The following is a 27,825-nucleotide window of genomic DNA, read 5'->3' on the forward strand; positions in this document are numbered from 1 at the left end:
GGGAGGGAGAGCTAGTCCGATAGTCTGACGCTACTGACTGCCGGCACCGGCACCGGCACCACCACCTACTTCTCTCTCTCTCTCTCTCTCTCTCACACACACACACACACACACACACTAACAAAAGTTTGGCTGGGCAGTTGGATGGCCTGCTTGCTTCTCTGTAGGCAACCACTGCAGCTAATCCCTCATGAGCTTTCTTTCTTTCTTTCTTTCTTTCTTTCTTCTCTGATGAAAAAGCTGTACATTTTCTTTCAATTTAATGGCAAGCACCACCTACATTTTGATCTTATTGTAAGAGATCACCTTATCTGGAAAAATATAGTGCTATCATCTTTAGTTTTGCATGCGGGATGTGAAGAGAGACCATCAAGATGCTGCTGCCTCATCTTTAGTTATCATCCAAAGTTTGGTACAAGATTTTCCTTGCTATTTTCCTCTCTTTTTTTATTCCTTTTCCTTTTGTTAATCAGATGATGCGATTTACTTAAATTAGTCCTTATTTGTGTTGATTTTTTCCAGGTCAACGTGCATGAAAAATCCATTCTATTTTCGATTGATCTTGTTATGGAAATTCTTCTTTTCGGTACTCTTTTTTTGGGCTAATAGAGGGTGTTTTCTTTTCTTTTCTTTTCTTTTCCTCGTGAGGCGATGAGGATAAAGCACTAGCTATTCATGCGACGGGTAAACTTGAGGCGAGAGATAGCAATGCTCAAGAATGCCCTACTTACTAAAAGTTCACAATTATTCAATGCTCAGTTTCTTCTTCTTCTTCTTCTTCTTTTTCTTCTTCTTCTTCTTCTTCTTCCGAGTTTTTGACCAAACTAGCCCTCTTTACAAACTTGCAAGTACTTGAATAGGCCACACCCCAAACTTTACACAATGACTGGCTCGGCAGTTGGATGGCCTCTTCTTTGCAGGTAACCACTGCAGCTACTGGTTTTGAGCGGGGTGAGGGTGAGCATCTTATGGCCATGGGCTTTTAGCTTATTAACGCAAAAGTCTGAGCCTCACTTGTTTTTTTTTTTTTTTTCTTTTGGGTTTGTATCTCCATTTTTTTTTCTTTCAAGTTTGTCTCTTGAGGAGTCTTTTTTATGGGATTATATATAGCTTCCTTTTTACTAAGGGTGGTATGTTTGGAACCAATTTTAGATGAATTTCAAATTAAATTCATTCTGATAGATTCAATTGATTTCATTTGGAAATGAATTTCTTGTGTTTGGGATTATTGGAATTGAAATGAAATCCATTTATTGTTGCTTGGAGTGAGGTAGGTATTCATTTCATCACATTTTCTTGTATTTTCTCTTGAACATCAATATAAATATAGCGAAATAAGGGTTAGTTTTGAGATTTCAAAAGGTTAAGTGGGAAATGAATTCCATCCAAATCTGACTTCAAATCAATGGATTTCATTTGAAATCCATTCAAATCCGCTGAAATAAATTGGTCTTATCACTCATCGGTTCCAAAAATGCATCTCGAGAAAATAGAATTCCAATCAATTGAATTGGATTTGGGGTTTTCAAAAGGAGGTGGAAGTGTACTAAGAATTACCAACCAAATTAAATTGCTATTTATTCATGTGGATGCACCATAAATGTCATAATCTTTAGCTAAACCATATATTTAGGTAAATAAGTTTCTCTCTTAACTACTCGATTGCATATGATAGATATCATACTGCGTTGGCCTGGTTTGGTAAAAAATTCCATGCATGCTGACTTGTCTTAGTAGGTCCGAGTAGCATCTGTTGTGTACTAGCGCATCGATCGTGCGCATCCAACGGCTTTGATCATGCTTGAAATTGAATACAAAGGGCGTAGGATCACAGTGGGCATGATCAGAGCTGTTGGATGTGCGTGATCGATGCGTTGGTGCGCATCTGATGGTACATCAGGATTGACATGACATGTAAGGGATCGACCACCAAATCCCATTCCACCATCAATCCTCTCTCTGCAGCTCTGTCTTCCTGTATTTGTGCTTTTTATACTAATAATGGATGGCCTCCTTGCTTCTCTACAAGCGACCATGCGACTACTCATTTTGAGGGGAAAGTTGAGGTGAGTAGTAGAGGAGTGTCACCTCTCTTATGATCATAATACATCAAACCTGAGCCTCTTCTTTTTCTTCTCTTCTCTGTTTTCATGTGAGAAAAGTCATTCATTTTCCTTCAAATGGCACGCAGTCTCAAGTTTTCTTTTTGGGGTTTTTTTTGGGCATATCTCCACCTACATTTTGATCTTATTGCAAACAACCACCTCAGTTTGCAAAAGTTGTTGGGCTTTCAGGCTATTGATTTTGCATTTGGGGGGCAATGCTGCTGGGATCACTGCACCGTTATATTTTCTTGGTAATATTTTTCTCCTTTAGTTTTATGTTCTTTTAATTGGGTGATGTGATTAACTTAGGAGTCTATTTTTTGGTTGATTTCTCAATGAAGTTTCTTTAAATTTTTTTACACTTCGTTTCAGGAAAGCTTCTTTTCAGCACAATATTCATGCTGATTGGATGGATAAAAACTTTTCTATTCTTTGAGAAATTTGCATGAGAAACCATATATTTATCTAGTGGGGTGAGGAAAAGAAAAATGTGCTGATCCTTTATAATGTCTTTTAGGCCTCGTTCAAATGTAGAATAGGGTTATTATTTACCAATATGAGACTTATTCCAAGAATAACTATTGGTATATTCAGTAGTATTTTAAAGTGAAAGAAAAGATGAGAAATTTTTTTTATTTTTTTTATGAAATTACGAGTCACTTTTTGATTTGATATAAAGTAGATTGATGAGATATATATTAAGGGTAAATTGATAATTGAATTAGTGTATGATATAAGATGTAATTTTTTATGATTAGTGTTTGTATTCTTGACTAAAATTATTATGATGTTTAGCTATAATTCTAGAATAAGGGGTAGTATTGTAGAATAAGAAAAAAGTTATTCATAAAGTGAATAGGGGCTTACAATGCTTGATATCCCCATAATCCCCATACATAATCAATCCTTTAATAGAGTACATTTGTTAACCAATAGGGGAAACTTGTGTCTATAGGTGGCAATGCTCCCTATTTTTTTATGCTCTTCTTCCTTCTAAATTTGAATCGAACTGTAGTCTTGGCAGTTGGATGGCCTACATCTTTGTAGGTAACCACTGCAGCTACTCGGTCAAGCTCGGCTCAATTAAACCCTTAGCTCTGGTAAGTAAGATTCAACCTCAACTATTTAGGTAGATATTATGGTTTGCAGGCCTAGTTTGGTCAAAAACTCTACTACCACACCAACATTACCATCACCATCACCACCACCAATACCTCCCCCTCTGCCTACTAATGGAATGTTGTTTGGCAGTTGGATGGCCTATTTGCTTCCCCACAGGCAACCACTGCAGCTACGTGTTTTGCAGGGAAGTAGAGGTGACTAGAAGAGGAATTTTAGCTCTCATGATCTTGTTACAACAAATCTGAGCCTCTTCCTTTTCTTCTCTATGTTTTCTGATGAGAAATGCTGCGTTCCTTCTATTAGCACAACTCTTTTTTTTTTTTGGTATCATCACCTACATTTTCATCTTATTGCAAACAACCACCTCATTTACAAAAGTTATAGTGCTTGCATGTTGTAGGTTTTGCATCTGGAGGTGATGCTGATGGCATTACATCGCTGCTATATTTTCTTGTAAATAATTTTGTTCCTTAGTTTTCTGTTCATTTAATGGGATGATGTGATTACCTTAGAGAAATCCTTGTTTTGGTTGATTTCTCAATGAGGTTTTTGTGATTTTTCGCGCACCTCTTTTCAGCACAATTTTTTTATTTGGCTAATAGAGTTTTTCCCTCTGAGGCAATGAGGATAAGGTCCATAAGGGCCACCTATTCATGCAACGGTGCTGATTAGATGGATAAAACCTTTGTTATTCTTCTTTGGGAAACTTGCATGATAAACCAATATATTTTTCTAGTAGTGTGAAGAAAAGAAAAATGCTTCTGACCTTTATACGGTCTTTTAAAGTATTTCATATCCCTCGTATATCATCGATCATTTATTCGAATGCATCAGCAACCAAGATGGAAACTTGAGTTTTATATGTAGCAATGCTCACTATTGTTTAGTGAGTTTTATATGTAGCAATGATCAAACCATAATCTCGGCAATTGGTTGGCCTACCGTTTTGCAGGTAACTGCTGCGGCTAATCGGTCAAGTTCTACTTGTTTACAGCCTTTGCTTAGGTAAATAAGTTTCAACCTCAACTACGTGGTTACATATTATGGTGTGCAGGCCTAGTTTGGTGGTCAAGAACACTACTTTCAACCTCAACTACTTGGTTACATATTATGGTGTGCAGGCCTAGTTTGGTCAAGAACACTACCACCACCAGTGATACCACCACCGCCGATATTTGCCCATTACTGATACCTCGTCTGCCTCTTTCTCTTCATCTCTCTCTCTCTCTATGTCCATTTTTTCTAATAGTGAGACCTGAAGCAAATTTTTTTCTATTAAAAAAAATCTTCATCGCTCTCTATGTCCTTCTTTGCTAGTAGGCCAATAAATTTTTCTTTCCCTTCTGTGGCTATGCGGATAAGCACCAGGTCTTCAAGCAATGCTGTTGATTAGATAAAAAAAAGAAGTGATCAACATTTCCTACTTTTGACTATAAAAGTGAATTATCATGCCAATCATTCATTCTTTTGCCCTTTCTTTTGTGATGATATGGACATTGATGATGCAGTCAGGGCAGCAGACAATATGCCCCCTTAATTTCTACGAACTGCCAAGAAATCTGGTCTTCTCATAGTGATCTCCACTATCAAAACATTGGCCGGGCAGTTGGATGGCCTTCTCTGCAGGTAACCACTGCAGCTACTTGTTTTGAGGCAAAATCTGGTAAACATTGGCTGGGCTCTTTTCTTTCTCATGGGCTTATTATCTGAGCCTCACCATTTTTTTCCTCTCCAATTTCTGGTAAAGAAGCATATTTTCTTGCTAAGTTTCCTTTCTCTTCTTTTTCAAATGATGGGGTTAATTTTGTTTATTCAGATGACTTATTGTTTGGTTGATTCTTTCAGGTGATTATTTTTTATATCTATGATGGATCATTTTTTTTTGGGAAGATCAATATTTTTAAAATGGGTAAGATTGGTGTTGGCTAAAGTCAGAATGATTTGTAAGATAATTCCGCTTTTAAATGCTATTAGCAAACTTGGACCAAATCCCATCTTACTAAGCTGCATGTGATGTCATGCTTTGGGTAGAATTCTTGAACTTCAAACTTCACTTTAATGTAAGGTTTTACATGCAGGAAATCCCTGCAATTGGGACAGCAGAGGATCTGCTCTCTTCTTTCTTTTTCTTCTCTCTTATTGCTGTTCCTGCTGCTGCTGCTGTATTTGTTGCCAATTGTATTCTCTAATTTGTGGGGTCTGGTGGTTGGCCTCATCCTCTGCAGGCATTGGCCTGCAGCTCTAATGCATCTGAGAGAATCTAAACCCAAAAATCTGACCCTACATATTTGATATTGGCATCATCTTCAATTTGACCAAAATAAAGTTGCTTGAGTCCAATTTTGGGCTAATTGAGCTAATCAGGCTCAATTTATTTTCACATTTAATTTGTTGAGTTGATTTTTTATTTAAATGATCAATTGAGAGTAGATGATTAAACAATGCAGCCTAACTAGCTTACCAATTTGATGATAACTTTCCAAGTGCTGGTCAGTGGATGTTTCATTCCATACAGGTAGTTGAGCTAGAGAAGTATGCATAGTGTAATTCCAGTTTACCTTCATCATGGAGTGTTGCAAAACCACGATGCTTTAGTTGGAAAGTTGATGCATGACCTCATCCAACAGTTATGAATAGCCATATTGGTTCATCTCCTTGCATCATACTGGAAGGATGTGATGGATCGAATTTCCCCAAGTTTTTGATTTACATCAAAATGGTATCAGAGCCAATATTTCTCGGCATGCCCACCACCCATTTAATGTCAACAAGGAAGGACGCGATAGATCCAAGCTCTTTGACATTGGTCATGGTGCTACTCAACGTATCGTGGATTTTCACAAGGAAATGTCATCGACACAGCCCTGATCTCGCATCCATGATAGTTGTGATGTGCTATGTCCTCACTAAATAGGTGTTGGCAATCGTGGAAAACAACCACATACATTCTTGAGATGATGAATGGCGGCGGATCTGGGTCTTGACCACTATAATGCATAGCCCTAAGTGAACCTAGCTACCTTTTTATTAAACCACTCCCTCACCTTAAATGCGCCTCCAAAACCCTTAAACATGCCTTTACTCAAGCTGGCCCAGCCTCTGTGTGCGCGCCATAGCTAGTCCAAATTCACCTTGTGTATTCGATAACTCATTAGTTCCAAACTTGTGTTGAGCTCTTCTAGTCAGACCCATCCTAGGTCCTCTTCACTCGAACTAGCTAAACCTCGAATCAAGATGCTCTCACCAAGACCAAAGCCTATCGACTAATCTACACGTCTAGTTTGAACCGAAGCCTAATCTTGCTATTTGAGTCAAGCCTCAATTCAATTTGAGTGATATCAACTAATGTGGCTCACATCTCCAAAGCTGTACAGGCATGAAGATGTGGCCATCACACTTATGGGACTATCACCTCAATTAGCGGCCTTGTTGCCCACACCCAAGTCAAGAATGTCTAATGTAGTCGCAGGAGGATATCACCATGTTGATAGCTCTCCATTGCTTCGGCATACCCATCACACCTAGTCGGCTACCTGCCTCTTATAGGCATGCACCCCTCAGTTTTGGATGCGCCAAATTCTTAGCTAGCCAACCAAAGACTATGCGCTTATAACTCGACTAGGACTCTCCTTTGCATTCGAGCCATGCCCAAGCTCAAACACTAGTTAAGCCTTACTCCAACCTTTAATAGGGTCCTCACTACGATACACTTTCTTCAAGTTGAGTCATGTCAAAGCTCTAGGAAGACTCGATCCACCTTTGATTGCGGTTTGGTTTATCCCTAGCTACCCTTCTCCAAATTCTTCATGTGCTAGATCTTAACTAGGTTGTTATCTAACTTCCACTACAAGCCATGCGCCCTTAGATATCCAAATAGTGTGTGCCATCAGTTTATCTAATTCACTAGCTGAGTTTGAGCTCTGTCACCATATTCCTTGAACCAAGGCTACTCCAGCCCTTCGTAGAGTTGCGTGAACCCCTATCAGCCACTCTTATCCCCTAGAGGTGGTCATATAGACTTGAGACACTTGGACTAGCCATGGACTATCCTATTGAGCATAGTCTAGATATAGACCTTAGTTGGCCTTTGAATCTATTAGGTATGAGTTGTTAAACCCTCACTTTGGATCGTAACAATAAGTACTTCCATTGAGCGGACTTTGCTGCAACATCCAAATCGAGATGAAGGCAGCTCGACCATACTCACTTGAAGATGCCTTCTACATGGCTAGTGTGATGGAGGAGAAGCTTCACGTGCTATGGTCGGCCTAAATATCGCCGTAGAGAGCCGACATGAGGGGCATGTCTTGGCTATCCACGACCACAACAAACGTGCATGAGTGGGCTCGGCTACCTGCGGTAATGGCGAGCGGATGTGCATAGGTTGGTTCGACCACCTCTGACCAAATTCGGCCCTGAGCTCACTTGCATGACTTGAATGATCGAATCAACTTGCATGACTAGGTTTTTAGAGTTCTCACCTTTAGAACAAGGTGAATGGAAGCTTGGTTGAATATAACAGTCCAATCCGAGTTCGAGTTTAAGCCCGAGTTAGCTTGTGTCGGTGAGCCAATTGAGTCCGGTCCTTTGTTTATTAGGTTTAGTTCAGTTAATTGTTTATTTAATTAGTTTGAATCTATATATGATTTAGTCCTAACCAATTTAGTATTTGTTTGCGTCGTGCCCTAGCCAAATTGGCTAGATAGTTATTTTAGCCTCTATATATATGTGGAGTGCAGTACTAGTCCAGTTATCTTGAGTATTGATCTTTTTAGTCTCTTCTCCCTCTTTCTTTCCTTCCTCCCATCTCATCCAACCCTAACTTGAGTTGTCCCTTTGCATGACTCTCGTTCCTTCACTTTTGCATGTGACCAATCATAGCTGAGAGCATCCATGCCCTCAGCCTCACTATCTTTCCCTAATCTTCATCATCCATACCCTATCCACATTCTACAGATCTACCATCCTTACCATAGCCCTAAGTCGCCATGCCTTTAAGCCCTAAGCCTTTTACCGTAGAATGGAGAATCAATTCAAAGAACTCAAGGAGTTTGAGGAGCGATCCAGAGCGATGTACTGGGAAACAAATGCAGAAGCAATCTAATCTGGGGTAATTGATCGAGGCAGATTTTGAGCAAGAGATATGAACTCTAGTACTTAGACGGTGAACTGTCTAGGGGTTGTAAGTACTTGTTTCTACTAACAATATGATATAGATTGATCCGGTTTTAGCGGATCTGTAGTTTTTTTTTCCTTTCGATGGATTGAGAGATTTTCCACATCCTCATTTGCTTGCTGTGCTTATCCTATTTTTCCATAACTTTGTGTTGTCTTCTCTTACTATGTTTTGACTTTCTGATATGAGTTTGGTTTTCATAGTTTCAGTAGGATTAAAATTTAGATCTACTTGGTTTCAATTGTTTAAATATGATTCTTATTTGACTTTTTTAGACCTAGTATGATTTGAGTTTTTCTGATACTGACTTGACTTTTATTTTCTATATCTCTAGACCTAGTCAAAGTAGAAATCATCTCCCCCAAGCTTTTCAGATTTGAATACTAGTGTTTTTAATTCTTCTGATTTTGAATATGCAGAATTGCAGATACTAAGGAATTGGACGAAAGGCAAGCAGATAATGAGTCCTCAAGAGGATAGCAACAAGGAGAAAAGTTTGGAAAACAAGGTAACATTTATTTGTTATACGTCCATGCTTGAACCGAAGAATATTATTGATACTTTATTAGATGATTCTTGGGTGAATGACATGCATGATGAATTTGAACTATCTGTGAGAAATGACATTTGGTTCCATATACCTAGATGTAAGAATGTGAATGTAATTGGAACTAAATAGATTTTCAAAAAGAAGAGTGATGAAAATGGTGATAATAAAAAAAATAAAAATAAGGCTAAACCGGTTGCTTCAAGATATAACAAAAGTTGATGGTATTGGTTTTGATAAAACATTTTCCCATGTAGCTAAGCTCGAGTTTATTCATATCTTGCTTGCCATTGCTTGTCATTTAAAGTTCAAATTATTTCAAATGGATATCAAGAGTGCTTATTTAAATGGGACATTGAATGAAGAAGTGTTAATAGAATAGCTCAAAGGATTTGAAGATCATTACTTCTCACGTGTACAAGCTGAATAAGACTCTTTACATATATGAGTTGAAATGAGCTTGTTTGATGTGGGTTTCACTCAAGGGTGCGTGGATAGAACTTTGTTCATTAAATGGGAAAATAATAATTTTGTTGTTGCTTTAAAGCAATGGTCAGAACTTAGCCAAAGACTTTGCTACTCTCATGCAAAGTAGCATAAAATGCGCTCTTACCCTTCTGATTTTGTTCAATTTGAGATGAGTATGATAAATGAGTTGAAATTCATTTTGGGATTACAAATCATTCAGCTGAATAAAGAGATATTTAACTCTCAATCCAAATATGCTAAGGACTTAGTGACTAAATTTGGCGATAAGCTCTTCCAATCATATCATAGCTCCTATGAGTACTAGCATGAATCTTAGGAAAGACAACATGGGAACCAACGCTTTACAAAAGCACAATAGGTAGTTTGCTCTACTTGATTGCATGTAGGTCTGATATTTTCACTACTGTAGGTGTGCCCTAGATATCAGTCTAATCCTAAGGAATCATATTTCTTTGTCATTAAGCGGATCATAAAAATATGTTAATGGTACTACAGATCACTGTATTTGATACACCTTTGACACCAGCGCTATTGTATCGAGATATTTAGATTCAGGTCGAGTCAGCTGCTGTGATGACAGAATAACCACATCTAGTGGGTGTCTTTGTGTCGGAAACAATTTGGTTTGCTTAGCATAGTAAGAAGTAGAATTTTATCTCTTTGTCTATTGCAGAGGCAGAATATATTGCAATAAACAGTTGTACTAAATTACTGGATGAGACAATGGTTTGAGAAAATGGAATTGGTTAGGGCACCATAATGTTATATTTTGATATAATGAGTGCAATTAATATCAACTATGTTCATTTAACACTCACGTATGAAGAACATTGACAGACGACATCACTTTGTATGCGGACTTATTGAAGGCAAAGTGATATTGTTGGAGTACATTCAGACATAATTACAACTTAGTCATTTGTTCACAAGGCGTTTAGATGTTCAAAGACTTGAGTTTCTAAGTCAAGGGTTTAAGAAGCCACACCTAGGGTTTATGATTTTCATATATGTCACTAGCTTAGCTTATGTTTTGAGGTCGGTTGTTAACAATTTGAGGACTGAATATCTAGAAAGCTTTTGTCATGCTTCTCATGCTGGCATCTATCATGCAGAAATTTTAAGCTGAAATCCATGTCATATTTCTCATGCTGCATCTATCTCATGCAGAAAATCGAGAAGCTGAAATCCATATGCCTACTTTGATGCTGCTCTTTCTTATGGGATGGGAAGATCTAAACCGAAGAATTTCTCAGCAACGAAAAGCTAGCGTCACAGAATGTCATTCATTATCTCTAATTCTATTATGTTAGGGAGCTTTATATGTAATACTAATGCAAGGGAGATAAATTAGCATTCCTTATATATTTACAGCCACTTTCCTTCAAACATTGGTAGGAAGTTTGAAAAGGTACTCAACATTGAGCTTCAGACTCTTGTACCCATTTTGAGCAAAAGCTTGCAGTTAGAACATACCTGACACATCTTGCGCAATGAATCCTTTCAGCAGGAAGTGACAAGTGAGCTCTTTGGTGATTGTGCAGTATTTGTTCTGGGGAGCCTTTATACCCCTTTACAAAAGTTGGCAAAGCTTTGTCGAGATTACTTTTTTATAAAGTAAGAACAAAATTTTCCTAAATTCTTCTGAATCTGTCATGTAGAACACTGATAATAGAAAGTTTCATTTACCTTTTCACTCTTCGACGTTTTTGGCAGTGGACTCTGAAGTATTTTATTCTTTACTGCAGTTTGACGGAGATATGTTGAAGCAGTTACAAACAAAATGGAGTTGTCAGACTGCTTAATATGTTCTTTGCAGTTAAGTGGTAGGAAGTCCATCTTCATGGGCATTTCCCAGTTCTCCATTTTTTTCAAAGTCAACTCAACAGTTCCCTGCTTTATATTCAAAATTGAACGTCTAAAACTGAGAAATTGTTGTGTTTAAAGCTGAAGTAATAAATGTCTCGAAGTGCTTTAATTTACACGTTTGGAAGAGCTGTGACAGTTAATGTAATTAGTTTGGATTTGATTTATGTTATCTTGTGAAGTTGAAATATTTGCCGAGAAATTCGTATAATGTGAGCTGCAATTTTATTGTTTTTACCCAAGTGAAACTTTTCTTTTTCTCTCACAGGCATTTTGGCTACAAGAACTGGCGCAGTTACGCAGATCTCTAGCCCATAGATCTTTTGCAAAACATACTAAAAGTGGAGTGTATTGTTTATTTCGAATGTAAATGATTGTAGTCAATAATCTGCTTCTCTCCATCCAAAATTTGATAGATTGGGTTTACAACCAATATGAAGCAACATCAAATAAGTAAAATAGCAAGGCAACAGATGACAAGAACAATGCCTGCAAACTTCAATTACTACAACGCTCTTCAAAATGCTAGTCAAGATCAAATCACACATGTAGTAGAATTTGAATCCAAAGATTCATGATTTTTGAGATCTCTGGCAATCAAATGCTCAATCATGTGTACACTGTCATCATGAGAAGCTTTTCATTTTTATGTGGAAATCATGACTGATGGAGCATAGCTGCACTTTATCATTGTTCTTTCCAATTTCCTACAGAATGAAAGTGGAATTAAGTAGTCAGCAATACCCTGTGGTGACGACTATGGTGACGACTATGCATTCTCAAATCCTCTATCCGCCAGGCAGCATATTGATGAACTAGCAATAAAGCAAAGGTTGCTTACTCCTTGTGACAAACCTTTAGATTGCATGGACTGCAGAACTCGCCAGAATTGTATGCACCCTGAGTTCTTTGATTTTGCTCCAAAGCCAATCCAATTTATCCAAGTATGAAAATGTCCCTTGCCAAAGCAAAAGGTAACAATGTTGTATATAAAAAGGAAAATGTCACTTCATTTCTTTTAAGAAGGGAAAAATATATATATATATATATATAAGCTCAAAGGAAAAAAAAAAAAAAGTTAATGCAAATTGCTCCCAAAATTAGTGACCAGATCCTAGTGGATTGAGATTACCTGTTTCTCAAATTCATGAAATTTTACAAAGAACGAAGAAAAAGGAAGTAATTTTCTAAAATTATATTAACTTAAAAAATGTATATTTCATTAGAACTTAGAGGTACCTTCTATTGGATTGTGCTCTTTTAAGCTAACTTGGGTGAATAGGTAAATGCTAAAAGACCTGTCATTATGATTATGAACATTAAATATAGTATGTAAATCCCATATGTTGCTGAAATCCATAATTGATTCCGAAGCTGTCTAGTTGTAATTTTTATGATGAGAAAGTTGAGAGTCTAAGCAAATTAAGATACTCTTTTAACTATATTAGCTTTTAAAGAAATTGATTCATTAGGCCATCATGGCTTAAGAAAAGACTTTGATAAAAACCTGTTTGGTAAACTTTTTAATTCTGCAACCAATTCAACATCTAAACATCTGTAAGCAAGTAATGAGAGGAAGGGGTCCTGCATGAAATATAGAACATTGATCTCACCATGCAAGATTGTGTAAGAACATCTTCCAAGAAGGGTCTGTACCTTGAAATTAGATTTATTCCTTTACAGTGGTAGCTTTCTTTCTTTTACTTGATTTCATCGATTTGAAACCTATACTGGATTTCCTTGCTGTTTCTGTTTCCACATATTCTTTCAGCTTCTCTAATGCTGTAAACATTCAAGTGAAACAGAAACAAATAGAAAACTATGAGCCAAGAAATAATTGGTGAATATTCTTGGTTCAATTCAATAAAAAAGAAAAGATTTGCTGATGACATCACCAGGAGAATAAAGAGGAAGAATGTTTTCTACTGCATCTGCAGGTAAAGAACGAACACTAGAAGAAGTATTATCCGCCTTTTGCAGCATCAAATCAAAACGTTTAACCTGATAACGGAGAAAAAGAAAATGCCATGTCAGGAAATAATAGGTAGCATAACAGTCAATTTAATTTCATTACTCCTTTTTGTACAAAGCATCACCCTTTCAGAGGCAGGCACTACACAACTGTATAAAAAGAAAACGTAAAAGACATATTCAATAGATAGCAAGTTGGAAAGGAAGTACTCTTGGTAAATGCCTGATTGATATCATTTGTATTCCTTACATTCACTCAGTATTATAATACTCTACTCAGCAACTTTGCGATGCACAAAAGTGCAGAACCTTGAATTTCACACATTTGCTTAGTTAATTTTAGACAAGATCCCTTCCACCACCACTTGGAAGGAAATTGATTTAAAAAATTAGCACCCAACTCAGCTTTTTCCATGGAAGGCTGCAATTCCTGTGTCATTTTAAATACATTGGTGATGCTATGTTAGCTACTCAACTTTTCATCCATGTGGAACACTACTCCTTTCTCCTGGCTCACCATGTAAATGAACTTTTCAAAGTTGAAAATGAGTAATACTATCCAATAGTTAATTATATGCAACAAAAGTAGTGGAATAGAGTACTAATACTTTGAATCGTATACACTAAAAGAATGTCCCCTAATGTAGGGTCCAGAGTGGGAAGATGTACACATTCTTAACCTCATTACTGAGGAGGTTGTTCCTAAAAGAAGGCATTCCAATGCATGGGGCATCTACAACTAACATATAGGTTAATTAACTAAGATGATTTTGGACAGAATAATTTAGAAATTAGGGATGTAGTGGAAGCTAAAAGATCTTATGAAAAATAAGGGCTGGTTCTTGAATAGTCAACACTTGCAGAGAAGAGAATCTATTTCACCAGGTCTTGTGTATAAGTTCAATCTATGTTCAGATGGACACATATGGATGGGCCCTCCAATGAAGGAACGAAGCTTCTTGCCTTCATAAATTGTGGCTTCGTGGTCATAATTGCTATACAGACATAAGAAAGATAGTCATGAGCAAAATATATGTTTATATTATCTAACATGTTTACGCTTTGGAGCAACCTCAACTGTATAGACCTGCTCCCAGGAGGTCAACTTTCCCAGGCACAACCAGATTAATAAACGCTTCAACTTTGATCAGTTAAAGACAACAGACACTAGTGAGCTTGAAGGGCACAGCATATAAACCACCACAAGGTCAAGTTTTCTTACCTCATGTTTTCTCAGCAAAGTAAAGCAGCAACCAGACTGGCCAGCTCTTGCAGTGCGACCTGCTCGGTGAATGTATGTCTTGACAAAAGCTGGCACCTCATAATTTATAACATTTCTGATTCCCTCAACATCCATTCCTCGAGTCATTGCATCTGTAGCAATGAGCACTTCTATCTTCCCTTCCCTAAAGGCCTTCAACGTTTTGCTACAATGAAAGAAATTTCATCAGTATAAGAAACCCACCCTAAAATCATTAAGTTCAAGATAAGATAATAGAACATTCACATGAGTTGTCAAGAGAATAAATTCTAATGAGAATAAAATCTAATAACCTACTCAACAGTCAATGTAAGATGAATCAGTACATCCTATTTGTCACCAAACTTATGGCTAAACTTTGACAACATCAAATGAACAGGTCTGTCTTGAGTGATGGTGCACATGTTGGCATGCAAAGAACATAAACATAAAAATTGCTCTTGATAGGAAGTATAATCAGCAGGAGGGAAAAAAATTACAATGTATCTACAAAGAACAGAGTGTATTATAAGTTACATGAGGCAGTCAAAGTTAACTTAAAACCATAAGATCATGCTACAATCCACCACACCTACCTCAACCAAATTCACAACTCTGCTATTATTTACCTTCTGAGCTTTGATGGTGTGTCGTTAGTGCTTTTCATGTAGCTTGATTGAGCGCCAATATCAAGTATTAGTTGGAGTTGCAGGTTGTCCATAAATATATAACACAACATACTGACAATTAGCAATGATTTTTTGTAACTCTCCTATAGGGTTCGTCTAACTTTACCTTTCCATAGTCCATACTATCTTGCAACATAAATTACATCCAATTTAGAGCTATTACTCTCCTGAATACCTCCTTATCTCATCACCCAGCCAACTAGCAAGCATGCAATTTTTAACCAGATATCTACCAAAGAAGAATGATCAGCCAAAAGAGCTGAGCAAATGCATGAGAGGCTTATAATTTATCCAAGCAAGCTAATGATGTTGGGCATAGATAAGATAAATGCAGCATAAAGTAACATTTATCAGAAGAGTGAATTTCATCTTTTTTGCTATTGGTTTCCATCAATCAATGCAAAATTTCTGTAAATGCCAACTCTATTGCTGTAGCATATTTGAAGCAAGGACTAACAGAAAACTTTTTAAAAAGTTAAGACAGTTACCAAACTTTTTCCACAAAACAAACAATATCAGACAGACAGTTACCTTCGGACAGATTGATGCTGCAGACGTGAATATTCACTAAATTGAAATGGCAAATCTCCAAGAAACTTTAGTAACGTGCTTAGCCTATGAGTAGATTCTATGGATGATGTAAAAACTATGCACTTCTCTCCTTTCAACTCTTGAAGAAGAGCAACCAGATATAATGGCTTCAGTTTTGACTTGCATATCTGCAAAGGAACCAAAACAAGAAGACATCAAAAGTTAAATCATTATTGAAGGAAAAAATATTCCAAATCTTTGAACCAATGATGGCTGTGCCATACCACCATAGCACAGTACGAGTTGGTCGATGTGGGGCGTGCTACTGGAACATATTCATAATATTTTTAATAAAAAAAATTAGAATATTTAAAGAAGTTTTTGAATCTTCGACATGTCAATCCTTGATTTTTGCTTTAAATGTACATAAATATTAAAACCTATATTATAGTATTTTATCTTTAGATTATTTTTATAAATGGCATTTTTATTAAAGATAAAACAACAGTCAAATATAAATATTATTTAACATATAATATGATTGAATATATTTATTAAAACTAATATTAATGATTGAACACTCTATAATATGAATGAACACATAATATTAATTGAAAAAATATTCTATATCGACACAATGATCGGCACACAACTGTGCCAATCGACACAGCTCGGCCATCCTTGCTTTGAACTACTAAAAAAAGTATGTGGAATGCGGACAAATAATTTGATGCTTTCTTCCCTTCTTTCGCTAAGATCTAATGCAAAGAAAAATTATGTTAAAAAGGGAATATATTTTTAGCTATAACCTAATATTCCCAACATGCATACTATTAGAAAAGTAATGCCAACTAATTAAAAAGTTATATATAAACTATAAATCAAGTTCAACAATATCTTTTATCTATGGCAAGTTTAATCTGCAACTATATTACTATATTACAAAAAGGGAAAGAAAAGCACAAATGCCACATGGTAGGGAAGAGCCAAATCAGGCATTTGATTTCCCAGTGACATCATTATTTTGAATTGCACATATAGGAAGCTGCTGGAGTTACATTTGACTAAAAGATACCAGTTTTATAATATTTAAATAAAAGATATCAGCTTATACCAGCTTATAGGATTCCAGCTTTTCAGGTAGTCTGTAACGTTTATTCCCACTTGTCAACAATAAAGGATGATCTAAGTCAAGTTGAGAAAGCTTGCTAGGGTCTTGAGTCAGCGTGGCAGAGAAAATCATTTTTACCAGTCTTGGGTAGCGTTTTCCTTTATAACCCCGTTCAACACCTCTGCATGCCAAAGAAGCATTAATCAGAACATTTGTCCAAGTTTAGGAACATAAAATGACGAGCCCAACATTTACTATAGGAAAAATTGATGTCAGAAAATGGTTCCAGAAAATTGGAAAGGAAGAGATAAAAATTACGATCTCCTAAATGTAGTCAAGAAACCAAGCATAGAGGGGCTTGTCGTTTCATGGCCAAATGATTCATCATCATTTGAGTGAGTAAGTTGGATCACAGTAGGCAACCAAGACTGATATTCCTCTCTTAACAATCTGTCTGTTTCATCAACAACCTGAGATTTCAGAGAAACAAAATATTCAGCCAAAAGTAAAGAAGATGCTGAACAAACAATAAAAATTTAACTCTTAAAACCTTAAATCAATGCGTTAAGATAAAGTCCAAATAAAATGGCATTCAAACTCGTTACAAGTTTGGCAAATGTTCCACATGAAAGTAAACACCGTTAAAGATATTCCCAAGTATTACATCTGCATACTCTAGAAATAGTAAAACTGTTTGTACATATAGGAGATAAATAGAAAAAGAGACAGATATGCAGCATTAAGCTTCAAGTGATCTTAGAAAGTGTTCCAATCTCATCCATGCAAAGGAAAACTATTTGATTAATTGATGGATCATAGTTACTGAAGACGCGCACATCAAAAGCTAAATTGCCCATTTTAGGTTCGTCGGGCTTTCTTTAAAAAAAACAAGGTTATTTGGGCTTAAATAAGATCAATTCATTATAGTCCAATTTGTGGGCTTAATTAGATTCAATTAACTTTAATTTTAGTTTCACTTTTCTTAAAAGTGGCTCATTTTAGGTTCCATTTCCAGTTTCATTTGGATCTCTATTTTTCTTTTCTGGGCCAAGTAGGCCTATAATACAAGTCAGATTAACCTAAGATGTAACAGTTGTCCATATCAAGTCAAACTACATTAAGAACTTTTGAACTTCAATATGGGTTAATTTGGACTAGGAGTCGGTCCTTACTCCCAAGATCATTAAGTTGGTTCTTCTTCTCTCTCATTTTCATATCATACAACTAGGGGTGAAAAGGGACTGGATACAGGTACAGGTTATGATATTGAAAGGATAATGAATTTAATTACCATATATGCAAAGCACAAAAATGAATACAGATCAGATATTAGATAAAATCCTTTTTTTTTAAACTACAGGAATTTAAGATATTATTAAATTTGTAGCATAAATTGGTAAATATATAAGAAAAGTATATCAGAGATCCATAAAAGTACAAAAATAGTCTTTTTTATCACTATTTTCATAACATTTCAAACTTCTGGATACTTATTTGGCCAAACTCAGATATGGATCGGATTGGGTCAAATTTTAACCTACCCGTTTTCAGCCCAACATAAATCTCCATAACCTTTTTTATCACTATTTTCATAACATTTCAGACTTCCGGATACTTATTTGGCCAAAATCAGATATGGATCGGATTGGGTCAGATTTTATCCTACCTGTTTTCAGCCCAACATAAATCTCCATTTCTCTCCTTAAATCCTAATCATTGTCATGCCAACACACACCTTTATTCTCCTATCTCCTTTCTCTTTTGAACCAAAACATAAGGTTGAGGTCTTCCTTTTCTTTGTATTCAACAAAAAAACTACCCATTTTCAGATATGGATCGGATTGGGTCAGATTTTATCCTACCCATTTTCAGCCCAACATAAATCTCCATCTCTCTCCTTAAATCCTAATCATTGTCATGCCAACACACACCTTTATTCTCCTCTCTCCTTTCTCTTTTGAACCAAAACAAAAGGTTGAGGTCTTCCTTTTCTTTGTATTCAACAAAAAAACTACCCATCTTTTGCACAAGCCAATGAACTAAAATAGAGATGAATAGAGAGGAGGATTCATATAATCGACCCCAAATAGTTGGGACTAATGGCTTAGTTGTTTCTATTGTATCATCCATCTTCTTCCTCTAATAATTTTCTTTTTCTCTCAGCTTGAAAACTATATTATTGAGGATTTTTTTATGTTCCTTAGTGCCCAAATGATGAAATTGCTAGTTGAAGACCCTAGGTGTATCCCTCTAGATTCAAGAAGAACCCTACCTTGGTCTAAAAGGCCAATCTTGGAATTTTGTCATTAACAGTTACTTTCCATTATTTCCATATTGTAAAATTAATTTATCAATTACTAAATAGAAGCTTCGTTTCTTTTGAATCTCTTTGGTATTGTTTCTTTAGGTAAGAGACACTAACTCTTTAAAAAAGTCAGATGAGATGTATTTAGAAAGTGGTAGGGTGGAAAAACTGGTATAGTGTGCCTTTCCTATTTCTTCTACAAATAGCAGAATGATGGAAGCTTCATTTAGCTTAAGGTTGATGTACATAAAAAAACAAAGGTAAGTCATGGTAATCATTTCTTCAAACAGAAAAGAAAATTTAATATTGCTCCCAATTTAGAGTACTATGAGTAGAAGTGATATAAATGAGGAAAATTTTCCTCAAAGGTACAAAAGTAAAAATCAAATAGTAATGTCAAAATTAGAAATATGTGGTTTCCTAAGCTCTTCTCAAGGTAAAAAAATTGGTGGGGAAGAGAGGGAATTCATATACAAATATAAACTTAACACATCAAACACGGTCATTGAGGATCGATATGAACATAAATTAGATAACGGAGAACACGAATGCAGTCATAATTCTTATCAATTTCTAGAGAAATAAGAGGGAATCCTCAAAAAACATGCTTCATCCTTTTCAGACATCATGTAGGTCCAACTATATAGTGAAGAAGATAACTCCATCTTTTACTCTCAATTTAACAATATGTTGCATTGATGGATCAAAAAGTAGAATAAATGGTGTTTCCATTATAAATGAATCAATTTAAAACTGACTATGAGGGTGGTACGTAAATGCCTGACAAACAACCTGACATAGTGTTGTATTGAGCAATCATTGATAAATTGTTTTGTCCTATTGAGTCATATTCGTTATTGAAATATGCTAGACTGCTGCCCTCAATACAAAGAGAAGGGATAGTGTTTATTCTATCCCTTAAAATCTATTTCAGTTACGAGAAGCAGGTTCAAACCTAACTATATTGGGTTCTACTTAACTCCAATAATTCATTATCATAGAACAAACAATCCGAAACCTACTTATTCTCTTTATCTAATTGAGAAATAGCAGTAGCAGCCTTATCCTTCCTCTTCCTCTCTAATGGTGAACCAATAGCGAGCATTGGTGATGGCAATGATGGACTCTAAATGCTCCCCCTCTCAGGAGTTTGTATCCCCTTAGCCAACAAAAGGCTGTGCTGGATGGAACAAACTATGTTGCCTGACACATCCCAAGCTGATGATGAGCCAAAATATCTTGTGCTGACAGTCTGCCTATACATCTCGAGCCGACAGTCCTTCAACACTAGGGCTGCCAGCAGCATTTAAAATGCTTGATTAATACCACAAATGTGGGAATCTGATCCTTAAGTGTATCTGGTAATTCATCAGGACCATGTGTGGAGAAACAACAACCTCAAAAGGCTAACCTGTAAGCAAACCACTGCCAGTAATGTAGAGAATCATGGCATGGAGAAATTGAAAAGGGATGCAAGCGATGATAGATGGATGGAATCTGAAATGACAAATACTATCAAGTATCAAGATTCGGGAATGGGCCATGAATGCAAATTCATGCATCAAAATATTACACGTCTTTAGGACCACAAAATTACCATTTAATTTTGTGCACAAATCTCTTCACGGAAAATTGAGCAATGTGGATCAGTGAATAGAGAAATGATGACAGTTTCAAAACAGTCCTGTCCAATTAGGCCAATTAGGTAGTCACAACCAATTTACTTCTGAAGGACAACTGCTGACTCCCAGAAATGTTGAGCATTTATTATTCTTTTTATTTTTTTCTTCCTCATTCTCTTCCTTCAGTGTCTCTTCTCTCTTTTCCTTCCTTTCCACCCTTCTTATCTTTTAGCAAATATCCTGAATTTGGAAATGATAAATCCTTAGTCCTCCAATAAGGCCTCAAGCCAACTTTTTTTTTCCTCTCCTTGTACCTAACCTATGAAGCCAATATAAAGCAGCTACCTCTTTATATCAGCTAGCCACAAATTTTCAAGAAAAAATCGCACAAAAGTAATGTCATAAAAAACAAACAAACCGCTTGGAAAAAGAATAAGAGGAAATGCAAATATTTATTGATAAATTGATCCTATAATTGACAAAAATACTACTGCTAATATGAGTAACCAAACTGAGAAAAAAGAAAATGAGGCACAAATACCTTAAAAAAAATATTGAGTGACAAAGAACAAACGAAGTTTCACTACATAATGTAAAACTGCAAGTTCAGAGTATTTAAGTAATTAAAAATAAGAGAGCAAAAGGAGGGGCATAGCAAGTCTTTCAGTAGATAAGCACTAAACTTTTGAGAAAAAAAAGCAGGGAAGGTTGTCAAGAGAAGTATCACAGGAAGATGAAATAAAGGCTTTAAGACAAATGAATCAGTTAAGTACCAGATAGTGAAGATGTTCTAGACTAAAACCCTTTGTCAAGTTAATATGATCCATCAGCCTTCCTGGAGTCGCCACCAGTATATCCACTGCAGTTTGCGGTTCTCTTTGTATCTCTTCTGGATCAAATGTTGCATGTATCTCTAGCTCAGGCTTCTTAATAAGCTCAGAAATTTCATCTGCAATTGATGATTGTCCCACTGCTAAGCCTACAGCTAAGCCCATAGCAGGTGCAATAGCATCAAAAACTTCTTTAACCTGTCAATCAACAAGGAAATCAAAGTACAATTGAAGTTTGTATCTGGAAAAAGAATTTACAGTTTTCACATTTGATGTAAACAACAAAGAAAAGGTTTTAAGAAACGTAATAATTTCTCCAGCTAATAATATCATGACCCGAAGCCGGAATCATGACCGGCTATATACCTCAATACGCTTGAGATACACAAAGCCTTACTAATATTTTCTAAGTACACAATGACAAGAATAAATAAATAAAAAAAGATTTGATTTATATAATTTAAGCCAATCGTGAGGAAAATAACCAATGTCATTACTAATGTGTTTTTAAACGAATTGAATTAACAAATAGTGTAAAACATAAGACTGAAGGAATAGAAAGGTAAATGGGTAGGTCCTAAGTGGAGATAAGATCCCACTGCATCTCGCTCAGTCGTCACGCTGACCATTACCTAAAATATTAGAAAAGGAAAATTCATAAGCTAATAACTATAGTTCAGTGAATGAAATCCACTCAACAACCAAATAAATCTAAAATTTATAACGTTACATAAAATCCAAATTCAGCGATATAAAACGATAATTTCTACTAAGCATGTTCTTAAAGTAACAATAATAATGACAATAATAATAGAAAGTCATAACTCGTACCATGCTCAGTTTCAACATATTAAATTTTTTTTCAAAAATAATGTTATTTGTCTCAAATAGGTCTATACCAAGTGGATCCACATCAACTAGAAGTCACATTAAGATGATGCTCGGATCTTTTCCTTATAGTTATCCGGTTAGGGTCATCAGGAGATGTTACTAAGTGATAAACGCACCCTGTCTTTTCCACTAACAATTGAGAGAAATTATAATCATCTTAGGAAGTCTTTCAATCTATCTTGGGAATGTTTCCTAACCCCACCAAAGTTATTTAAGAAAGTCACTGCAATGATCTGCATATTTATTCATATTCATTTTGTACCTTCTATCAGACTACGTTTTTTTATGCAAATTATTTATTATATTTTTTACGTGCAATTTAAATTTTTATAATTATGTGCGCAAAATATATAATTTAGTGCATTGCTATGCTTCGTGCAAATTGCAAATTTTAATCAAGAAAATATAACTAGTATTTGGTATGATTTAGAGAACAATCCCTGTATAGATCGTTTGCAACTTTTCGTAGTGACTCAAGACTCAAGTCTAACTAAAAGTCCAGAGAAAGTATTATTTCATATCACTGTAGTGAATTTCTTAGGTGACTCTGGCAGGATTAAAAAACAATCCCAAGATAGATCAAAAAACTTTCTGAGATGACTTCAATTTTTCTCAACGGTTAGTAAAAGAGACAGAGTACGTTTATCACATGATGACACCTCCTGATGACCCTAATCGAATTAGCTATGAGAAAAAGACCCGAGCGTCATCTCGATGTAACTTTTGGTTGATGTGGATTCACAAAGTATAGACCCAATTAAGATAAATGACATTTTATTATTGACAAAAAAATTAGTATGTTGAAACGGAGCATATTACGAATTATGACTTTCTATTATTATTGTTGTCGTTATTATTGTTACTTTAAGAATATGCTTAGTAGAAATTATCATTTTATATCTTTAAATTTAAATTATATTTAACGCTATAAATTTTAAATTTACTTGGTTTTCGAGTAGATTCTACTCACTAAACTATAGTTGTTGGCTCATAGATTTTTTCTCTTTTAATATTCAGATAATGGTCAGCGTGGTGACTGAGAGAGATGTACCAAGACCCTACCTCCACTTAAGACCTACCTATTTACTTTTTTGTTCATTCGGTCTTATATTTTAGACTATTTGTTAAATCAATTTGTTTAGAAACACATTAGTGATGACATTAGTCATTTTCCTTATAATTGGCTTAAATTATATAAATCAAATCTTTTTCTTTTTTTTATTCTTGTCATTGTGTACTTAGAAAGTATTAGTAAAACTTCGTGTATCTCAAACATATTGAGTACATGACAGGTCATGATTCCGATTTTGGGTTGTGACAAATAAAAGGTTGATTCTAATAATGTAAGTGCACTAATGTTTTCAAATATCAAATCCTCATTTTTTGGTTCACAAGAATGAACACGACGTCATTTTGGAGACCGAAAAGAAGCTGAATTTATAAAATCCCGAGGCACAAGAATTGAACAAATGATAGAAAAGCAAACTTTAACAGTATTGAGAAAAATAAGCACTAATCAGCCATCGGTAACTAAAATCAATAAATTCTGAAATTATCTCTTGTGGTATGTTTTTGGAATTTGGATTTACCTTGCATTCAATGAATTCTAGTCGACTTAAAATAATGGCATGGACCGAGTCATAAAATAAAATCTATAAAATCATTCAGAGGAAACATATACCGGAGATAATACAAAATCAATTGACCTTACTTATGAAAATATTAGATAATACAAATTAGAATATAAGATAATAAGAGCACATATCCACACTTTTTGTAAGTAGCAAAAGGATGAGGACATTTCCGGAACTAAAGAAGTTCTCATGAGATCATCATATAATTGTTAGAAAATGGTTAAGCATTGATGAAGTAATCAGCTAAAGGGATTCCTACAATATATTGACACTATCATAGTTGTTCATCAACTACATGAATCACAAGTTTCTTCAGTGTGTGAAATGGAATAACATGTGTATTATCAACTCAAGTTTATACTTTATACAGCATGTGTCTACAATTTCTATTAGCATAATACAAAATGGTTTGAAATATGATATCACTTGCGTGTGTCCAGCATTTATCATACCAATAATGATGACATTTCTGCAACTATAAAAATTGAACTAACCTGCAAGGCTAAGTCTCGTGTAGGCAAAACTACTAATGCACGTAAACATCTTATCGTTCGACTTGAGAGCGTTTGCACAATAGGCAAAGCATATGCCAAGGTTTTTCCACTTCCTGTTGGAGAGTTTACACAAATATCTCGCTCAAAAGCGCCAGGCCCAATTGTTTCCTGCCATACAGCTACTTGCACAGGGAAAAGTGACTGGATATGCATTTTATACAAAGCCTTCTCCAATCTGCAATGACAAAAGATATACTTAGTCACTAGGAATAATGAGGCTATTTTGTTATAGAAAACTAAAACCTTGAGCATATGGGTGCATATCTGCTGCAATGTGCTATGTATTAATGCTTGAAGAGCATAAAATAACCTCAATCATAGAAGGAACAAAAAATTTAACAAGAGAAAGTATCTAGATTCTAGAGGCTTCTTTCTCTAGTTGACTTCAACTTATCTATCATGGTGAAAACAAATATAGTCAAGCAGTTGGAGAAATCTTTGATATAGAGTAAATAATGGTCACAATGACTTGCATCTTTCCGGAATGACAATCTAACACCGTTTCAACAATATGTAAGCCTCTTCGCACATTAAAGGAAAAAAAATTGTAACCCTTAACCTTAAAGATAGTAAGTTTATATCAACATATGCATGGCAGTTTTGTCACAAAAAAAAAACAAAAATATATGCATGGCAGTGGACAGGAAAATCCAACTAATTAAGTATAATAGGGGAGAAACCAGAAGCTCGTAGGCTAGAACAATTTAAAGAATTACTTTTTCTTGGGATGTACAACAACTTATCAATTTCTCATGGTTATGGGCATCAGAAGATATCCTTCCAAATTGGACCTTACAGAGTCAGAAAATCTTGCGTGAAAGGAAACATCACCTTAGCTGTAATTATAGTGATATTTCATAATTAGAGACAAAAAAACTTTTTCACATATTGAGATAAATCCATAGCAGAACAAACCAAATTAGGTGATAGCTTACGAAGATCATTTGGTCTAGGAGCAATCACAAAAATTAAAACACAGACATGTAGAGCAAAAGAAAAAAAATTAAAGGAGATCATTGGCACCTGGTATCAAGACATGGAAGGAGATCAAGGGGACAATCGTCGAAGAGATCAATGTCCACTGAATTCCTCATCCATGGCAGGTGGGGAACGTGCTTCTTCGAGGCCTCCATATCACCCAAACCTTGAGGAAGGAATAGTATTCTTGTTCTTCTTTACTAGGGTTTAGGGTTTTTGGCCTTTCGAATCCAGAGGGCATGAAGAATCAAAGGACACAGCAGGCAGGCAGGACATTCGCGCTAAAGCCAATTTGATTACACAAACCTTGATGCAGATCCTAAGAAATGTTCATCTGATCAAATATTTAACAAATAATTCATTAAACATATTAATTAATAAAATTGAATATCATGCATAGCTTTTAGTAACTGTAATTATTAGTTTGTGGTTTTGTAATATCCTGTTTTCCTTTTTTCTTAAAAAAAATGATTAGTGGGGTTGAAAACAGATTGGATAGTGTTCAACTCATGCCCGAGTCCTAGTTTTCATCTAGATATAGATTCAGATACAAATATCAGACAAATAGGATAATTAAAAATCATATCCTGACTAAATATTTAAGGATAAAAATCGGTCAAATTTTGAATAGATATGGATACAAATTGGATACGGACCAGATTTTAAAGGAATACGAATATCTATCAAACACGAACAAGATCTTATATTGAATTTGGATATATATTAGATATTAATCGAAACAAAAGAGACATGATATGCTCTAAAAAGATAATAGAGTCTTAAGCATTTTGCTCTCATAATATCAATATGACACAAAAAATTAATAATATATATGTTCTAAAATACATTCCCTCTATTTTTTTAGCTAATAACCAACAATATTAGTTGGCATATTATCTAGACATATGGGCATCTTCAAAATAGTTTGGCGCAAACTAACAAGCATGTCCAAGGGTAGCATTCATTACATCTCAAAGTAAAAGAAATTATGAAAAAAAATCAATGGAAAAGGGCAGTCAATTAAAAAGAGACTAAAATTCCAAATGATGGTCAAAAGTTAAACGCTCTTATCGAGTGCATGTGACAATATTAAATTATAGTTCTCTCCAAAAATTTGACCAAAACGACAAAATCCTATACTATGAATACAGAAAAGGGGAAAAATATCAAATCAGGCAAATCCACCACAAATAGTAAACTTTGACCATGCAAGGGAGACTCCAACTAAACTACAACAACTAAATTTCTTTAAATTAAAAGACGCAATTATCCAGTTCTAGCTTGAAACCCTGCATTATATGCTAATCTGATTTAGACACCAAGAATGCATAGTAACAAGGAAAAAGAATCAGAATAGAACAAGTAATTTGTCATTGCATCAGCACCAATTTGCAAAGTTTGAATTTGCTTATTTAGAATAATAAAGAACTGTTCTTTCTAATCACATATACTACAAGTTAAATGTGGTTTTTCGCCAATTAAGCACTAAACCGAAAGACCCAACTCTGGAATCATCAATCCAAGGCGCAAAATTGCAGAAAGATCTCACCTATCTTCGGAAATCGACAGAGTGAAGCCTTGGAAGCGGAAACCACAATCTCCTCGAAGGACAGCTTGAGCAAGACGGAGGCAGCAACGGAGGCTGAGTGCGAGGAGGCGGCGACGGAGGAGGCGGCGGGCGAGGAGGTGGAGAATGCAGGCGGCGTGAGTGAAGGGGATTGGCGTCGTGACAAGCTCGGCCGGCGTGAGGACCCGACGGCGTGAGTGAGGGGGGAGATCCGGCGTGAGGACCTCGGGCGGCGTGAGAAGCTCGGGCGCCGAGCGGTATGAGCGAGAAGCGCCGGCAGCGTGAGCAGTGAGGAGTGAGGAGGAAAGGGGCGATGTTACTCGGTGTGAGGAGTGAGGAGGGAAGGGGCGACGGCAAAGTGGGCTGCGGGCATGGGTAAGGGAAGGAATAAGGGAAGGGGCGACGGCGCATCTATATATATGTGTGTCGGGTTGGCGGATTGACCCACCTGACCCAACCTGTTCCATTAAATAAGTTAAATGAGTCAAGTAGGTCAGAGATATAAACCCAAACAAGATCCGGTTAATAATCGGGTTAGGCGGGTTGACCCGTTTATAACCCGAACCCGATTAATCTAAACCCAAGCCTGATTAACAGTCA

At 35.9% G+C, this 27,825-nt stretch overlaps 2 protein-coding genes across 21 annotated transcripts; one reads left to right on the plus strand and one right to left on the minus strand.

Annotated features, from left to right (window-relative positions):
* On the plus strand, positions 1 to 11,710 carry LOC140761199 (uncharacterized). Of its 16 annotated transcripts, none has more exons than XM_073098424.1 (8): positions 1 to 412; positions 4,180 to 4,232; positions 4,736 to 4,853; positions 5,073 to 5,136; positions 8,823 to 8,911; positions 10,607 to 11,053; positions 11,185 to 11,254; positions 11,571 to 11,710. In XM_073098424.1, the coding sequence occupies exons 1-6, from the start codon at positions 347 to 349 to the stop codon at positions 10,640 to 10,642; spliced, it is 426 nt and encodes a 141-aa protein (XP_072954525.1). In that variant the 5' UTR covers positions 1 to 346; the 3' UTR covers positions 10,643 to 11,053; positions 11,185 to 11,254; positions 11,571 to 11,710. The 16 variants fall into 16 exon arrangements, 14 of the variants coding, with proteins under 14 accessions (XP_072954525.1, XP_072954527.1, XP_072954533.1 ...); XM_073098426.1 differs by having other exon boundaries at positions 11,185 to 11,262; positions 11,571 to 11,689; XM_073098432.1 differs by lacking the exon at positions 11,571 to 11,710 and adding an exon at positions 2,163 to 2,356 and having other exon boundaries at positions 1 to 2,066; positions 11,185 to 11,513.
* Positions 11,692 to 27,620, minus strand: LOC140761197 (DEAD-box ATP-dependent RNA helicase 1). 5 transcript variants are annotated; one of them, XR_012104549.1, is made up of 12 exons: positions 27,208 to 27,620; positions 25,704 to 25,977; positions 24,621 to 24,855; positions 21,545 to 21,799; positions 17,163 to 17,314; positions 16,848 to 17,025; positions 15,734 to 15,921; positions 14,496 to 14,700; positions 13,198 to 13,303; positions 12,959 to 13,084; positions 12,158 to 12,260; positions 11,692 to 12,009 (listed from the first exon to the last, which is right to left on the minus strand). XR_012104549.1 is itself a non-coding variant. In XM_073098420.1 (11 exons), the coding sequence occupies exons 2-10, from the start codon at positions 25,811 to 25,813 to the stop codon at positions 12,972 to 12,974; spliced, it is 1,542 nt and encodes a 513-aa protein (XP_072954521.1). In that variant the 5' UTR covers positions 25,814 to 25,992; positions 27,208 to 27,620; the 3' UTR covers positions 12,275 to 12,886; positions 12,959 to 12,971. The 5 variants fall into 5 exon arrangements, 1 of the variants encoding a protein (XP_072954521.1); XR_012104548.1 differs by having other exon boundaries at positions 25,704 to 25,992; XR_012104551.1 differs by having other exon boundaries at positions 12,144 to 12,260; positions 25,704 to 25,992.
* Between the last annotated feature and the right edge of the window lie 205 nt (positions 27,621 to 27,825).

The sequence above is a fragment of the Typha angustifolia genome, chromosome 6 (assembly GCF_048772165.1).
Source record: "Typha angustifolia cultivar Huaian chromosome 6, ASM4877216v1, whole genome shotgun sequence".
Classification (NCBI taxonomy): Eukaryota; Viridiplantae; Streptophyta; class Magnoliopsida; order Poales; family Typhaceae; genus Typha; species Typha angustifolia.